The 17913-nt window shown below is 43.3% G+C and overlaps 1 protein-coding gene across 4 annotated transcripts in view; it reads left to right on the top strand.

The window, feature by feature from the left end:
- Positions 1-2147: 2147 nt before the first annotated feature.
- The window catches only part of USP22 (ubiquitin specific peptidase 22), an 88232-nt gene continuing 72466 nt past the window's right edge, over positions 2148-17913 (top strand). Inside the window, exons 1-2 of one of the 4 annotated variants that reach the window (XM_085592130.1) lie at positions 2264-2403; positions 6928-7237. Coding sequence is in view for 2 of the 4 variants with exons in the window: in XM_021549780.4 (XP_021405455.1) it covers positions 2278-2403 (126 nt within the window). In the remaining 2 variants the exon portion in view is untranslated. Of the gene's footprint in view, positions 2404-6927; positions 7238-7270; positions 17884-17913 lie in introns of those variants that run through there. The other 3 variants (XM_021549780.4, XM_021549797.4, XM_085592129.1) reach the window with 3 other exon arrangements.

Genomic DNA, 17913 nt, shown 5'->3' with positions numbered 1-17913 from the left:
TATTAGATGCTGTTAGGACACTAATCATCCATCCTGTTCTCTTCTATGCACCTTAACCTCCCTCTTTTCTGAGGGTGGTTTTCTCAGGGGAGGGGCTGGCTCTCTCTGACTCCTGCTTTTGAAAACCGATTAATTCTCCTGGAAGTTGGGTTAACACGGGAAGGATGTGCAGCACCAATTCCTGTTCCCTTTCCAAGGAAGTGTAGGCTGCACTGTGATGACTTAATAGGTCTAATGATTACACAGGGTCAAAGAGAGGGTACAGCCTCCCTCCACATTCCACTCATAATCTTCTGAAACATTCAGTGCAATTTGTGTACACAGCGGGATAATCGGGCCCTCTCCCGGCTCTTGGCATTTTTTTTTTTTTTTTTTTTTTTTTTTTTTTTTTTTTTTTTTTTTTACCACCTGTGGGGCAATTCCAGGTTTATCACTGGAGCATAATCCCCAGACTGTGTGGAAGAGGTATTTCTGGGAGAGGCTAATAAGTAGTTTGAGCCAGGAGATGGAACAATTACAGGTGTCCTGCTGCTGTCCCAGCCTGGGCCACAAACCCAGCTCTTTGCCACCAAACCTCCTAGCTACACACAAATCATAAACTAAGTTGCCTACTAACCACCTTGCTTTCTTTTTTTAAAACAGCAGCACCTCAGGAGGAAACGGAAAGTCCTCAGGTGATTGTCACTGATTTTTGTATTTATTTCTTGCTAGCTGCAGCAGCAGGTGAGGAAACTGGGCGCTATAAGGAAATCTGCAAGGTGAAGATTTCAAGGTTACAGCTCCCGAGGAATGTCATTAGCACGCACTGAAAAGTGGGGTTGGTGAAATAACGTGGGTTTATTTCCCCGCTTATTTCCTTGTTTCACAGTGTTTGCAGTGCTTCTCTAAGAAGCCTCAGCAAAGCCTCCGGCCTCTCTCTTCAGAAACCACGGCGTAATTCCCATCCTTTCCCTCCTGCCTCACTCCACTATGTAACCCTATAGTGTGTGTGGCATACAAGCTGAAAACTATGTAGAGATTCCAACATTTTTCCACTGTCTTCCCATTTCCTTGTATAGGAAGAAGCTGAAATAACACCAGTTTTGGTTATACAGCGCTTTTGTTTCTTCCCTGTGGAACACCAGGATGCAGGCTGGCGGTATGGAGGGACCATACATGGTGCTGGGAGCGCTGGGAGCGTGGCGCGGAGCCTCCCCCGGGAGCCCGGCGGTCCCGGTCCCCTCAGGAGACCGCTGAGGGAACAGCGAGAGCGGGACCAGCGGATGTGACAGCAGCGCAGCCTGCTGCGCGAGGGACCGCCCCCTCGCGAGCACAGCCAATCCGATCTCCGCTTGCAGCGTGACTGACGTCCACGCCGACCAGTCATAGCGCCGCTCCCACCACACAGACCCCGCCTTTTCTCCCCGTTGGTCAGAGAAGCTGTTAATCGTCCGGGATGTCCCGCCTCTTTCCGGCGGGGGAAATGCTAGGTAGGAAGGGTGGAGGGGGAGAGAAGAAAGGGAAAGGAACCAATGAGACACTAGAGATGGATAGATTGACAGGCATGCGGACCAATCGCCGCGCTCCTTCCCCCCGCCGCTCCCTCCCTCGCGGGCGGCGGGGCAGAGGGGGCGCTCCTCCCGCACCTTCCCCGTTGGTCTATCCCACTCCGGGCCGGGCGGGCTGGGTTGAGTGAGCGGCTCGGACCATTGCTCGCGGCGGGCGGGGGGGGCGCGGGCGAGGCGGAGGAGGAAGGAGCCGGCGAAGGAGGCGGGGGGGCGGTTTAAAGGGACAAGAGCCGTGCGGGCGCCGGCGGGGGAAGCCGGAGCGGCGGCGGGCGGGGACTCGCCCCCTTCCCCACACACGCCCGCTCGCACCGCGGCCGGGGTCGCCGCCGCCAGCGCCCCCATCCCCTCCCTTCCCCTCCGCCCGCCGCTTCCACAGCGGCCTCTATGAGGTAGAAGGGAGCGGCGGCCACTCCGGGGGCGGCAGCGGCCGCTACAGCCGCCGCCTCCTCCTTCTCCTCGCCTCAGAGCGCCCCATCTTTGTGTGTGCGGGAGAAGGGCGGGAGGGAGTGCGCGCTGCCCGCCCGCCGCGCTTTGTTCGGAGCCGGGGGGCCGTGGCGGAGCCCCGGCTCTATGTGCCAGCGGCTCCCCGGCGGCGGCGGCGTGAGGGGCCGGAGCCCCTGAGGGCGGGGGGGCCCCGGCCCGTGTCGGTGCTGCGGGGCGGGGGAAGGGGCCGGCTCGCTGCCCGCCGGCCCGGCCCGTGTGCGGGCGGATTGATGTGGGGGGGTCTGACATGAGTCCGCCGGCGGCCGGGTGCTGCCATGTGACCGGCTTCAAGGTGGAGAACTGGAAGCAGAACCTGCGGGCGATTTACCAGTGCTTCGTGTGGAGCGGCTCGGCCGAGACCAGGAAGCGCAAGGTACCGGGGGCGGCTCGCATCCACCCCCCTTCCCTTCCCTCCTTCCTTCCCTCCCTCCCCGACCCACCCGCCGCCGCCTCGGGGAGGGGACGGGTCCGGTCCCCCTCTAGCCCTCCCTCTTTCCCTCCCCACGGGGCAGGTGGGCCCGAGCTCCTGCACGCGGTCCCGGGGGAAGGGAGGAGGAAGCGCTCGGTGCCTCCGGGATGGCGAGGGGGGGCACCGGGATGGAGGAGGGAGCCAGCCCCGGCGGGGCCTCCCTCCCTGCCACCTGCCCCGCCGGCTTTTCCGCAGCGGGGCTGTTCCGCAGCGCCGCCGCTTCCTCCTCCTCCTCCTCCTCCTCCTCCTCCTCCTCCTCCCGGAGGTTTCCCGGAATACCGGGGGGAGGGGAGGCCCGGGGCACCGGGCACGTCCGGCCTGTGGCGGAGCTTTGTGGAGCCCCGCGGGGCCGCGCCCGAGCCCGGGGGGCTGCGCGGAGTACAATGGCTGGGAGCGGGTCCCGGCGCCGGGGGCTGCGGCTGGCTCGGTTATGTGTGTGGTTTTCCTTAAAAAGGAAAAAAAAAAAAAAAAAAAAACAAATCCAAAAAAACCTACCAAAGCTGTTCGTGCTGATAATCCACTTGGAAAAGGGGATTCCTGCTCTGGTGGGGCAGGGGAAGGGAACTGGTTCAGCCTGGAGTACGGGGAAGGGCAGGAGGGGTTTGCTCTGGGAGCTGTTGGCGCCTGGGAAAAAATCCCTGTAAACCAGGCAAAAAGCAGGAAAGCTTTTCCTTACCTATCTCCTATAATAACATCCTTATACCCATGCATGTTTCTCTGGGGTTGGTCTATGCACTGTGCAACTAATTACTGTTTTTCCCTAGAATCAACTAGTTTTTACTTCAAAGTGACTTGGCAGATTTCTGTCAGTCGTCGCATTGGTGACTGAGGAGGGGAAGGCAGCAGCTGCACGGGGCAAAACTTGGGGTTTGGGACAGCACGGATTGTGTTTTTGTTGGAACAACCCATTGAAAACTTCCTGATCCCAGTGCTTTGCATTAAGCTGCTCAGCTTATTATTTGTAATAGAACTAGAGCATGAAGGATGGACTTAAAGGGTGAGGTGCCAAACCATTTCTCTGTGTTCAATTCATGTTCTCAGGATGATCCAATTTCCCAATTTTTTTACCTAAAGAGGAAAAAATGGAATCTGAGAAGAAATACGTGTTAAATGGATTTAATTACTTGATAGCCCTGCAAAGTATAGCCAGACTTGTTTTAAATACCTTACAATTCCCTACAGGTCAATATTATGGAGTATATTAGTCAAAATCTGGGTTTATTTAGCCTATAGCATGTTAAAATATAAATTGGGATATAGTTGATGGTGCTTTCAGCTCAAATGGAGAAAAAATCGTGTCTGTGCTGTGGAAGAAAAAAATGGCAAGTGAGGTATGAAGATGTCTCAGACAAATATAAAGCAAATGCTATGTGGAAGAATGAAAGTAAAATTTCATAAGCAAAATTACCTTTTTCTAAACATGGAGCATCCTGTGTAACCTGCATATCTCTTGTGTGCTGCAACAGCTTTTTCCTTCTGAAATCTAATGTAGGGATGTGTTCATCATTGCTTGAGAAAACAGCTGAAAATACAGAATATTCTATTGTAATCAATCTGTTCTCACTTCCTCTTTGTACAGCCAGGCTCATAAAGTAGAACAGGATTGTTTCAAAATTATCTGTCAGCCCAGGGAAAACACCAGTTTTCCTAATACATGCTAAAAATGCTTTTCCCACCGCTTTTTTTTTAAAGCAGGTTGCCAGCATGAAAACAGTTTCTGAATCCGGCCCACCTGAAATATGTGGGTGTACATGATCAATATGGGGGAACATTTTGGGTAGCTAAATTGGGATCCAATTCCCTGTGTATGTTTGTAAGGACTGAAAACAAGTCTATAAATGACAGTTATGGTACTTTATTCACCCTTTCTCTATATGAACATGAGACCTTCAATGGAATTTTAATTCACTGAAATTCTCTGTACAGATGTTTGCCTGACAGTTTTACATGTAAAATTAGAAAAAGGATGTTTTCTGTTTGGTGGCAGATTTATAGTCTAATAACTAGAAATAAAATTAGCTAGAAATAACTAGAAATAAAATTAGGATAGTCCATATAACTTGAAAACAATCCTTTGTCCTTTAATAGTTTACATACACGTATATTATGTATAAGTATATGTATATTCTAGGAGCAAGCTGTGACTGCTTAAGAGCACCTGTTTATTGGTGAAGATTCTTCTTAATCCTAATAATCAAAATGACAAGGCCAAATTAAAGGTTTATTAGCAAGTGATATTCTTTTTATTACATGATCAAGGACAGTCACATTATATGTTTATCACAGAAACATTCCATATATGTAATTGGTCTTTATGGAAGGCACTGGGCAGTTTAACTGTTGTTCAGATGAAGGTAGGTATAAAAATGCTTTGGCTGTTGGTGAGAGCCAGATGTAAATGGTTCTGGTTCTAGAATGGTAACTACTATCCCTCCTAAGCCTGTCTTAAAAATCCAGGGAGCATTGGGAACTGCAGGGGGCAGAAAGGGTCTGTTCTCCTGCTGTACCTACACTGCGTTGTGCCTTGGCAGACCATTTTAGTGCTGTGCTATTCGGTTTTAATACGCACCTTTTCTGTGAATAAGCTTTTACGAGCTCCAGCTCGCGCTTCAGTTTGCTTTACAGCCAGTGCTTCCAGCAGAATGGCTCTAAAACCTGCTTTATAGTGGGAAAGCTGTCTCCTGAACGTGTATTTCAATCCTCAGTCAGAACCAAGAGGTAATTATGGATGTGTCTTTGTAGGCACTGGGGTTCTGGTGAAGATTTTGGGAGTGTGTTTGCTCCCGAAGCATTGGCTACGCCAGGATTTGAGCTGTCATCACGGTGCATTGTTGTATCCACATGGAGGAGCGAGGCTGTGACTTGCCTCATCTCACTGCATCTTGGCCAAACTCAAATGCAGCACTCGTACAAGCTGTTCTAGGCACAGGGCTTGCCGTGGTGTAATTGTGTTGCTGGTGGTGAAGCCTAAGCAAAGACAAAACTGTCACGCTGGAGAGTGGAACAGAGGGAGAGGGAGAAATCCAAAGACTGACTCTTGAAATTGTAGTTATTGTGATTAAAAGTTGGAGCTAGGTTTTAGAGCTCAAGCTGTGTGTGAAGTGACATAAAATTAGGGAGGCCTGTTTCATTGTTGGGGCTTTGACTTGTAACTCTTGATTTTTAATTTGCTGTAGTTAGAATCTGTTTAATAACCTGGTGGCAAAGCTTGTGTTTCTGTAGGTCATGGACTTTACCTTGAATATTTTGATGTGAAAATTACCTCATGCTTAATTAAATAACACTCTAAAAGAGGTCCTTAAATTTGTCACCACTACTCCCCATTCAGGAATTACAGAGCAGACAGCGGATGCTGAAAAGGCTTGTGCCAGACCTTCGTGTCAGTTTCTTCCATTTTTTCCGTAGGGTCACACTTGAAACACTTGGCTTATTCCTTTAGAATTACAGATGAGAAAAATCTGTTTTGCAGTGCTGAATGTAGCTTTTGTCCCCATCAGTGAGCAATTACATATGTAGATACATCTTTGTGTCCAGGAGTTGGTAAGTAATGGTTTCATTGCTGGAAGGGCAACTGAATTTATGATTAAATTCCCTCTTCCTGGACTATACGCCTTGGAGGAAAACTGTCTCATTCTGAATGGTTATTACTATCACTGCCCTGAAAAGGCTCCTCATGATAAAAGTAAACTGGTCATTGTGACCACAGTCGTGATATGCACAAGGTTCTGTGTGGAATTTCAGAATGTTTGTTCAGTGCTTCAGCCAATAGATCAAAGAATAATTGCCTGTCAGGGGCTGTGCACTCGCACTGACAGCAGCTGCATTCTGGCATATTTTTGCCTGTTTGAGAGCCTCTCTTGTTTTTCCCATTATTCTCTTTACACGGATCCTACAGACCAACTCTTCCTTTCAGATATGAAGAAACATTTGCTTTTATAGGTGATGTCTTCGTCAGGTATCATTCTCCCCATGAACTTGTGACTTCAGTGTGTGGTTCCTTGTAATATTTTGACAGATAATCAATTTTTAGACTTAAACCTGAAATTACTTAGGTTCATTTCCTAACTTTCAAAGTTTAAAAGGTTAAAATAACATAGCAGATAACTGCCGTGTCATGTTTTCAGTGGCAAGTGTTTTGGTTCACAGTCTAAATCAGTGTGTCATGTTCTTGCTAAAGTGACCTTGCAGTCTTCAAGGTAAGCTACTGGTGGAACTTCTCATCTTGTACCTCTTGAGGCACATTTGCTCCCTGAGGGCCTTGTCCCACGTACCTGTCCAGGAACAGGGAGGTGTTGCTTAGGTGATTTGCTTTGTACTGTAACAGACTGGCCAGGAACCTCACCAGGCTGTGCCATCTTTGCAGGCTTGGTTTTTGGATTGCTTAAATTAACAAGGAAATCTTAGCTTGTTTTTCTTTAACGTTTTTAGCATGTGCACCAAACTTCTGGATTGCAAATCCTGTGGAGCATTTGAAAGAGGAGTCCAGGATTCAAGAAGCATGTCTCTTTTTTCAGCTGCGTACTCTGCTGTGGCTGCCTAAGTGACCTGTCTGATTGACTCAGGAAGGATGTTCTTCTTTGCCTTGTGCTGTGGGAACTGCCTTCTCCCTGAAAGCCCATGAGAAGTGTCAAAGTCAACTGCAAGCTTCATTGTTCAGGAGGTCTCCAGTTTCATACCTGAGCAATCTTCCTTAGTTCTTAACAACTAAGGATTTAAAAGGTCCTTAGACCTGCTGAAGGTAATGTTCTCTTTCCTCTCAGTGTGAAGACGTGACCTTTGGTGTGAGAGATTCCCAGACTTGAGATTTTAGCTCTCTACCCAGCAAAGTCTGGTGTACGTGGGACATGCCAGATTGAGAATGTTCCATTGAGTTTATGTCTCTGGTGCTGAAGAACATGATACAAGATCTTCCTCTTCCTAGTGCTGCTAAGCCTTATTTTGTACCATGGTCTTTTTTAAATAATTTGTTGGCTTCTGGGCCAAAGGTTAGGAATTAGTCTTGCACCATGAACTTGAAGGTAGTGAATAGCAGTTCTTAAGCTGTGGGATCTGAACCATCAGGACTTCGGTTTTTTAGCATGGATGGGAGAGACAGTAAATGCAGTTTTCTCCCTCCTTGTGTTCTTTCCCTGTTGTAGAGCAGGAAGATGGATCTGCACAAGCTGATGAAGTAAAAAATAGGGATAATTTTACAAGGAGGCTTATTTCTTTTTTTCTGTAGTCTTATCAGCAGTCAAAGGTTTGCTCATAGCCAAGCTGTTTGTAAGAGTAGTTATAGCATCTCTTTAATTTTGTCTGCAGTCAATGATTTTATTTGCTTAATGCTGAAAGCTTTTAAACTGTAATGACAGCGAGTAGTGTGAAGGTGAGGAGGGTGGAATGGCTTTGTTTGATTTGCTGGACTATGTGTTGAGCTTTATTTTAAGCCATCAAAGCTTTAAACCCAAACAAAGGTTAGGTGATAGCCTCATTTTTGTTTCAAATAATCTTTAGGTGAAACCAGAGCTGCAAATTGCTTGCAAACCTTGTACTCTCCTCTCATTTGAGGATTTTCTGTTCCAGAAACTGATGTAACAAATTTAGAGGCAAATGTTACAGACTGGTGCTAGAAGTTTTCTGCTTGTGTATTGCTGACTCTCCTCCTCCTTGAGCAAAAAAAAAGTGTTTTCCTTTGGGATGGACTCTGGGGATCCTTCTTTGTAACAAATGCTCTTGCAACTGTTAGTTTGATTCCCAGTGGTGGCTGATTTGTTTTAAACCAGAGAAACATTAACTCAGTTTAAAACCTTGTGTTTCCCACATTAAACCAGTTACCCATAGTTTTTTCTGTTCATGTGCAGATCTATGAATTCTTATGACCTGTGAATTCTTATGAAGAAACTGGTTTATTTCTGTCTTTTTCCTGGTAGATATAGGACTTTTCTTATTAGCCACACCTTTCTGTTTCACTTGACTGACAGTTACTTTAAAACTGTGGGTTTTGGCTTTTTATTACTTACATTCTCATGTTTCTCCAAATGTTTGTAAAATGTGTCTGTAGCCCACAGCAGCACCCAAGGTGAGGAGATACATATATCCTCTTATTATACATGACGTATAGTGGCATCAGGAGAAAGGCAGTCTGAAAGTGACCCATAAACATCTCACTGGCCTGTTCAAAGCATTATTAAAAAAGAAGTTATTTTCTCCCCACCATGCAAAGAGCCACTATTAGAACCTTTCTAGACTTGGACAGAAAGAGCTGCTTAGAGCCACTGTCTCCAGCCTCTTGTTAACCTGTGGACGATGGAGCAAGTGAGTGAAATGCTCTAATGACATTACAGTTTATTCTGTTATCTTGGACTGTGTTGTCAGCAAGCAGTGTTGGAGTCTAGGGAGAGCCATATGTTACCCAAGAGGCCTGAACTGGGAACCTTTCCTTAGCAGAAGCAGTTCTAGAAGCTGATAGATCTGTTCTGACTGAATAGAAGCTCTGTCTTGGTAGTTGTATTCTCTTACATATTGATTTGGCAGTCCTTTATGTACACTCGGCTTAATTCAAGCTAAGAACTTTGCTGCATTAGCTGGTAATAGAATCAATGTTGTAAAGAGTTACTCCTTCCAAAATTGACCTGCATTAGGTTTGGGATTGGGACCATATAATGCAACTGGCACAACAGCTCAAGAACAATCTGTGGTTTACTTTAGTGTTGGAGCAGCTGCCATGGTGCTGATCTCTCTCATTTAAGAAAAAGAATCATTTTATCTGTCTCAAGACCTATTTGAGATCTGTAAAGTGAACTGTTACCAGACACCAGTTGACTCAAAGTAACCTGAGATTCACTTTATCAGTTGATAACTGATTAGCAGCAAGCAGTCTGTCACATTCTTTTGTGTGTGGAATGCAGCAAATACTCCACTTTAGATTTTCCATTTCTCTATTTAATTAGAATGTTCCTTTAGGTTTGGTTTTATTTATCTTAAAACCTCTCAGTGATATGTAAAACTAATATAAAACCCATAATTTATATTTTTTTTTTTTTTGCCTATGCTACTTTTAAAGTTGGTAAAGAGAACTTTTCCCCCTCCTCTTATTCTTCCTTTCCTGTGTGTAATGGAGCTTGAAATTAACGTGGCTTTTCTTGTCTACCTCTTGCATAGTATCACTGGTGATGTCAGCATATCCCTGGTGGGAAATATATCCGTGAAGATCTACAGTGCACTAAATTTGTCATTGAATGAAAAAATTGGGTATTAGACAAGGTGAAACTTGAAAAAAAAGAGAAAAAAGTGGATATTGGTAAAAAGAGTTGTTTTCAGCCCTACTTAAAATGTTGTCTTTTCAATGTAACTTTTGAGGGCTAGTGCAAGTTTTCGTGTCCTGACACAAATTCTGACATTAAACATGACAAATGTATTAAATATCCTCATATTTCAAGTAGTGGTGAGAGGCAGCTCCCTAACTGACACTGCTTGGTAGTAAGTCTCAAGACAGAACTGGGATTTGACTGGGCTTAAATGGTCTTGTCCTGGTACGATGCTGGTTTTGCTGTGGTTGTTTTGAACACACAGCTGAGCTCTTCTGCACATACATGTAAGATAGGGAAATGTAACTATTAATACACTCAGTGAGTTCTGTTTATGTAGAATTAAGATGTAGAGATCGTTAATCTACATTTCATTCAAGAGATCATTGGAGTATCTCCTCTTTGTCATTAGTGCCTTCATTTGTGTTGCAGCTCTTCCCTAGTATATTAAACCAAGTTTTCATCCATTAATCCATAGCTTAAAGTGTATTATATTAATCCATAGTTTAAAGTGTCTTATATTTAAAAATCACCTATTTATTAGTCCCTTTAGTTTTCTTAAACACATAAAAGAGCCTCCAGTATTTGACTGTAGTTTAGTGATGGGGATGATGGAGTATCAAACACCCCTGTGGCACCAAGTTCCATTTGCCTCACTTGTCACTCAGAAGTTCATGTATCCAAGTAGCCCCTTTTAAATAGGGTTTGGCTTTGGATTCATCTCACTGAATTGACTGCCAGGGCTTTTATATGTATGTTTTGCTTCTGTTTTTAAAGGGCTTTTGTTTTTGCATCAAGTACAGACTTGAATTACTTCAGTGTTTATCAGCACAAGGAGAGAAAGCAGCAGTTTATAAGCTTTATTTTTGACTACCTCCTTCTTGCCAACTTCTATTTAAAAAGTATCTTTTCCTCCTTGTGTCTTTCTTCAACCTGATGTTATTTCAGAAAATTTTTCTAATTACAGTTTGTACTTCTGTCCTCTTCAATCAGCCTCGTTGTTGCATTGCAAGACAGATTTTAAGGGACCTTGTCTACAATATACTTGGTAAATAAAGGTGAAATTTATTGCCCAGCAGATGTATGACAGCTCAGTAAGTGCAGACAGCTGAGATAGCTGACTGATTTCAGTACCTTGTTTGTGTTAGATGAGCTTTTGTGACCTCTGCCCTCCAGAGACAAATGCAAAATTTGTCTTAAGGTTTTATGTTTTTCTTTGCTGTGCTTCATTATTTTCATATTACTGCCCAGTTTTGCTCTTAACTGGATCTCTGTCCTGTTGGCAGCTGGTGGCCAGAGTGAAGCTCTCATTCACATTGGCCTCTGTGCACTGCTGACTTCTGCCATGCTCTCTCAGCAAGCATCCCCTCCTGAGAGCTTAGTATTGGAAATGTTTATCTGCATGATGAACACTCAGTTCTCTGGTCACTCAGGACTACATCTTGACTACGTCTTTGGGTGTGGGATAATCTTGATGTGGAGAACAGGATGAGAAATGCTGTGAAAATAATTTCAAAATTCCTGCAGTTCTGTGCATAAAGAGGAACAAGACTCTCCTCTGTCATGATGAGGCTGTTCCCTAAGGAAATTTATCTTATACTGTGTTCAGCATAATTTTATCTTACTGCCCTTCGTGATGTATTTCCTTGTCACATAGTAGTTCTGCTACTTAGAACTTCTCTTGCTATGCAAGTTCCAGAGTTACCCCAATAAATTAAATTTGTTTTCTGCTTGTCTTTGTAATAATTATATACTTATTGAGAGATTTTGGAGAGTAGATTTTTTTTGTCTGCCTTAGGCCGTGTGCTGCAAAAATCTGACTGTAGAAAAACAGAACTCCGATTTTGCAGTAACCTGAGGAATTACTTTATTACAGCAATTCTTTATAAAGCAATTCTTTGTAAGCACGTTGTACCTGTATGTTGATACTGGCAGACAAGTTGTTTTATGCAGTGGTGAAACGGATGTTAAGGAGAAGGTGAGTTGGCAAATCTGACAAGTCTTAAAATCTTGAATTGAAATTTGGAAACTAGTTACAGGTATGGGTTCCAGTGAGACACAAGTACATGATGGAATTGGTAAATGGTTTGGGTGAGAAGAATGCCACTGGGGTAAAGGACAGGCAGTATTTGATTTATCAGAGAAAAGCAAGAAATGTGAAATTTGTGCATTATCTTGGAGACTGGTGAGTGAAGAACATGAAATCCATCTCTTTAGCTCTGGGTGAACAAGTGTCTTTCCTTAATTGTGTAAGGAATTACCAGCTCTGGGCTGCATGTTCCTGCTGTTGTGCCACTGCTGTGTCATGTTTGTGTGGTTGTGCCATGAACCAGAAAGAGCAGATAAAGATGAAAATTATTTTTTCCTCCTCTTAGTGATACTTGACCAACCTGAGTAGTGACACTGGGAGGCTGCATGTGGCAGCTTGAATAATTGCTGCTGTGCTCTGGACTGTGCCCGTGACAGACCATGTGTGAGTGTTGTCCTAATGGTGGCTTCTTCTGTAAAGAGTTTCTAATACCAACTTAATCCAGAAGGTTCTCTGAAGGAACCTCTGCAAGTGCTGCAGTGGTGTGCTTGTATCTGCTCTTCTCACTGGTGTGTGCTGAGCCTGATACATGAAACTTGTCTTATGTCTGCAATTGTTGGAACTTACTCCTGTATGCAAATAAGTTACCCCAGTTTCCTTGTGAAAAATAAATGAATCAGGGAGTGTAGAATGCCTGTAATCTGTGATCAGCTATTACAGTAAATCTACTTTTCATATTATGTTTAATTTAATGAAATGAATAGTGTTTTTCCAAATAATCAAGTTATGAGCCGCTTCTGTCCCTCTTTAAATAGTCCCGTCTCTAAGTTAAGATTTCTGTCTTTTCTAATCAAGCTCTAGTAAGCTGACGTAACTTTTTTGTTGGTTTAAAGCATGTGGTCATGGGCCGTGTGCCTAGATCATGCTCCTGCTGCATGTAGTTGAGGATGATGGGATAATGGGACTGTAAATTATCTCTTTATGGTGCTGGTTTTCCTCTGGCCTCCTCCCTTGTGCAGTGTGGAGCAGCCCCAAGGCTGTTCCGAGTGGTGCCAGCTGGCTGGAGCCCTGGGGGCCACTGTGCCAGATGGAGACAGCAGCACTCCAGTGAAAGCCAAACGTGCTTCCCGGGGTCGTGGGGAGGTGCAGCCTCTGCAACCCCGCCAGGGATCCCTGGGCAAGAGCTGTCCTGGGACTCAGTTACTCCTCTGCTGGTGCAGCTGTGGAAAGGACTGGGTTAGGGCATCTGTCAGGCTTTTTTTTTTTTTTTTTTTTTTTTGGGAGTAGATTCATAATTCAGTATTCAGCTATTAAACATTTTCAATGTGATAGCATCTCCTTTTTTCTTGTTTATGCTTCTGTACTCTATCTGTGAAATGTTCAATTCTATGGCATGTACAGATGCTTGGTATTGAAACCGATTTTTTCAATTTGATTAAGTGTGGTGGTTCCTGATGTGTTGTCCTGCTTTTTTCCTGACTGCCAAAAAATGCTGTTATCCATAAGATACTCAGACTAGAAACAGCTTGTTAATGCTGTTTGTTTTTTTTTCACTAAAATGAAACAAAACCCCAAACCCTTCATTCCATTGTCTGAAATGACAACTTCAGATATGCTCAAAAATAAAAGAATCCGTTCATTTGCCTAGTTGACTTTATAGTTTGTATTGAAAGAATCTATTTCTTAGAGTGCCATTGAAATCAGTTGTTGGTGTTACTGCATTTTATTCAGCCCTGTGGCTTTTCTTCTATTCTAGAACAATCTTAGTGTAGAATAACCTCATCTGCACAAGATGTACCCCACAAAACCCATGTGTTTGAATATTCCCATCCTGTGGAGATGAGGACAATAAATGGGTGAATCTCTTTGAAGACTCCAATTCTCTGGTGGCTGTTCAAACAGGTATTTGTTCTGTAAAGAAGCTGAGATACACCAACCTACCCAATGTTTCTTCACTCTCTTGACCGAGAAGTTTTTGTTCTTATTGACCATTAATACAGCTCACACTTCTAATCCAGGAACCCAGAATAGCTGCCAAGTCTGGATTTTACTGTGGTGGCATTTGCTACACAGGTAGTTGGTATAACCCACCCTGCAGAATTGCAGCTGAAACCCCCTGTGAGCTGAGGTTTTAGGCAGATATTTCAAGTGTCTGATTTAAATAAGGTAATAAACCCAACTTGATAGAATGTACAAAAGACTTACTGGAAGAACAATATATTTGGAGTCAACTCTCCCTGTCAATCTCCAGAAGTGGATATGAGTGGGAATAGGAAAGGAAGATGTGCCTTGTAGCTCCCTTGCTCTGATGATTGTGCTAGAGGAGTGGAATACAAGAAGGGACCACAGAAAGTGTTAGTTACCATATTCCAGCCTAAATAGTATTTATCTCTGCTCTTTGAGAAAGAATGATAGTGTTTTTGTGATCTCTTAGGATATGACAAAGATTTGGGAGTGATCATTCAGTCTTGTATTAGTAAGTCAAGTGATTTAAGGCTGAGTCTATCCTAAAGGACACACCAGCTTGAGGTAATGAAGCAGTGGGAAGAAATGTATACTGAGAAATAATTTAAAGGCTTTAGATGCATTTCCCTGGTTTCTTTACAAAGTAGATTTTTTCAAAGTGACCTTCATTTTCAGGAACTGTTTCTACTCAGTGTGTGCTCCTCTTTGCTACACAATATTTTTGGTACCTTTTTGCTTGGAGAAACTTCAAATCACAGGGAATTGGAGGTAATTTCTTAGCAAGGTAGTAAATGACCTGTAATCGCTTCCTTACAAAATTCTTAACACTTATGGTTCTCTTAATTCCTCTTTTGCAGGTGTCTTATATCTACTTACAGGTATCTGAAATAAAGCTTTTCAAGGAAATTGTGAGATTTTCCTTTGTCATGCAGAAAGAAAACTCTGTTCTATGTAAACCCTTGCTGAATGTGATGCCTGCAAGACTATTCCTGTCACTTTAAATACTTTTATATCCAGCTACTACTAATAGTTAGTGAATTAGTTTTCTTTCAAGATATGAAATCCTTTTGTCCTGCTCTTCCTCAGTGCTGAATCCCTTAACCTCACCAATTCATATGTTTCATCTCACACTGCTTAAAGTATTTCCTTCAAGTTAAGGTCTTGAAAGTAGAGCACATAATATGTGAAATCAACTCTCACCAGCATTAATGTACTTTTCTTCTGGTTCATGAAGCAAAGAGATTGCATTAGAATTGAAACTGATGATTGGTGGAATTTCCAAACTGTTTATTGAAAAAAAATTAGCGAACCATATCAAAGAGCAGAAGTCATGCTTTAGTTCTGTCAATTCTGAAGAGCAGAAGAAGGTTTAAGTGTGGTGTGTGTTCAGACAAGGAGATTCCACTATGTGCTCTTCAGCTTTGTCCTTCACTTCTTCTACAGGTTTTGCTTTAAGAACTTGTAGTAAGGAGCTTTGGTTCCAGGTTTCTTTGTGGTTTATTAGGTGGAAAAGTGGAATGGATGACCAGGAGTCTACTTAGCAGGGATGGTTTTGGATGTAATTTCCTTTCTGACCTTCCAGTGAGGCCAAAGCTGGTTTTGAACCTGCCCTTAACTCACAAGTAACAGTGAGTTCTGCTGCAGAGCACACAAGATCTGACAGACTTTGTGAGGTCCTGAGTTGGACTCAGTGGTCACACCAAGCTTTCAGTGTCACTTATTTCACATCAGCTTGACTGGTTACGTCAATGTTTTTGGTTTGACTGGTTACTTCCATGTTTTTGTGTTAAGCTGGAGGAATCTGGTGCATTGTTTCCTGACTTTTGTTCTGTATCTGTTGTTTGAAGCACATCCTCTATGACAGCGCCTTGTTTTCAATGGCTACTTTTTTCTTTATTTTTTTTTTCTTCCATACCATGAATTTTCCTTCGTGTTCCTACTTCTCTGGCTGTACACTGCCTTTTTCCCTAGAAATTATCTGTTTGTTTACAGTTTAGAGAAATGTCTACATTTCTGTGCTCCTAATTTCTTAACGTGAGCCCACCCTTTCGAGTCTAAGCATGGAGCACTCTCCTGACACAGAGTCTGAGCAGACTGTTCCTCATGCCAAGGTTGTAAGTGTTAATCTTGCTGCAGACTGGGGTGATAATTCATTGCTGTCACAGCAACACATGCTGAAAGTTGCTTCTTGCCAGATTTGTTGGCTATATGCTACACTAGAGAAAATTATTTCAAGAGTCTTATTGCATAGCCAGATGCTGCAGAACTCATGCAATCAACCTCCCCTCCCCCCTTTTTATGGCTCTTCTGACTTCAGGGAGGAAAAACTATTATACACTGAAACACATTCCTGTGTAACACTAGTAAAGACGTGGATGAACTTCTGATTGTGGCTAATTTTTCTGGTTTTTCTTGTAGGGAAGTTCTGGTTTGTGTTCAGGATAAAAAGGAAGGAAGGCTTTTAAGGTAGGATGAGGGGAATTTTAAAAGGAAATTAACAGTCTCTCCCCTGCTGTTTGCTGTGGTCTCTGCCATAGTTGGGTGCTGTGGAAATTTTGTGTTTCTTTAAGAGCTAGTGACTAGGTTGGCTTAATTCTGAAGAACTGAAGCCTCTGCCATCTGTGTCCTTAGGATCTTTCAAAAGCAGGAGAACATTTGTGAACTCTGGATATCATCATATCTCAGCACTGGCCTAAAGGTGATTTTTGGTTTAGTTATATCTGAGATGTAGAACCCTGAAGAGGAAAATAAGTGGGTTTTTGGTACAGAATCTGAGTCCCCTGTAACAACTTAACATTTGCTCTTATATATGTGCTGTAGAAAAATGCAAGTTATGTAGGCTTTTTTCCCAAGGTATCCATTACATTTTGGGCATGGTGGTGTCTGATTACCAGGGAGGTGAGATTTACTGACTGTTTAGTCAGACAGAAATACACTTTCCCCAATGTATTTTCAGCATAAATCTCATCCAGTGGCTGGGCATTGTGTCACCAATAATTTTATCCTCTCTTGTATTTTAAGAGAAGGTGCCATAGAAGTTGTATTATTATGAATGCATCCCCATAGGACAAGATACAGGTGAAAATGCAGTGTTGGAGAGTTTATTATTACCCACACATTGTGTGTCATGCAGAGCTCCCCTGCTTTTCATTCCTTGTGCTGCAGTTCTTTGCACTTTCACATCACAGGAAACGCTGCCCTGAAAATCAGAACTAGGAAGGGCTTCTTAGACCTGAGCAAATCACCTCTTTGCTAGGCAGGGAGAGCTTTTCAGCAATTTAAGGTACTCTAAGAAGGCCTGAGGCCTCAATGCTCTCAAATGCTTTTTTAATCCTGCTGTTAAGTATAAAGGCCATGTATTTGTCCCCAAAACACCACCTATGTTTATAAGTATAGAGACAAAGCAAGAGATCAGGACTAGAAATCTGTACTGGCTCTCATGGAATATTTTTGCTCTAATCTATGTGAGATTACTGGTGATTTGCAATTGTAATACCCTCCTGAAGAATCCCTTGGTTTTGCTTCAAGCTCTTAACTGGTTTTTCAAGTGCAATATGCCAAGGAAGTTCTGGCTCTTGTTCAGATAAAAGACTTTATAATTCACTTTCTCCCTCATTCCTGTGTTTCCCCTTATCCCGCCCTATCCTGCTGTTGTGGTTTGTGTATGTATCAGCCCTTCATTTTCCCACGTACAGGGCTTTAAGAGCCCAGACAGTTCTTGTTGCTGGGGTAGCCTGCACAACTCTTGGGGGCTGAGGGGAGAAAGGTTTGATTCCCTGTTCTGTTTCTGGCCTCCACTGCCACATCCAAATGATGGATTGAGGCTCAATCTGTGCATTATAGATGTTGAATTTATTCCTGGTAGTGTTTCTGTGAGTGCAGGGACAAGAATTTGTTTAGAACAATTTGACAGATGAGTTCTCTGTTCTTACCAACATTCAGATTGCACTGTGGTTATTTTTAATAACAAATACAATGTCTTTTTTTTTTTTCTTTTTACCAATGCCAGGCACACACAAATGTCTGCTGCTGTGTTAACTTTGGTGAGGGATTTGGAGCTTTGATGAGCTGCTGTATATCAGCTAATGTTTTCCTTAAGTGTTGGTAAGTCTGTCTGAGTTTTGGAAGCTGGAA

The sequence above is a fragment of the Lonchura striata genome, chromosome 14, assembly GCF_050655825.1.
Source record: "Lonchura striata isolate lonStrDom1 chromosome 14, ASM5065582v1, whole genome shotgun sequence".
NCBI lineage: Eukaryota > Metazoa > Chordata > Aves > Passeriformes > Estrildidae > Lonchura > Lonchura striata.
Note: the sequence above shows the minus strand (reverse complement) of the source record. Positions and strands in the feature narration are given on the sequence as shown.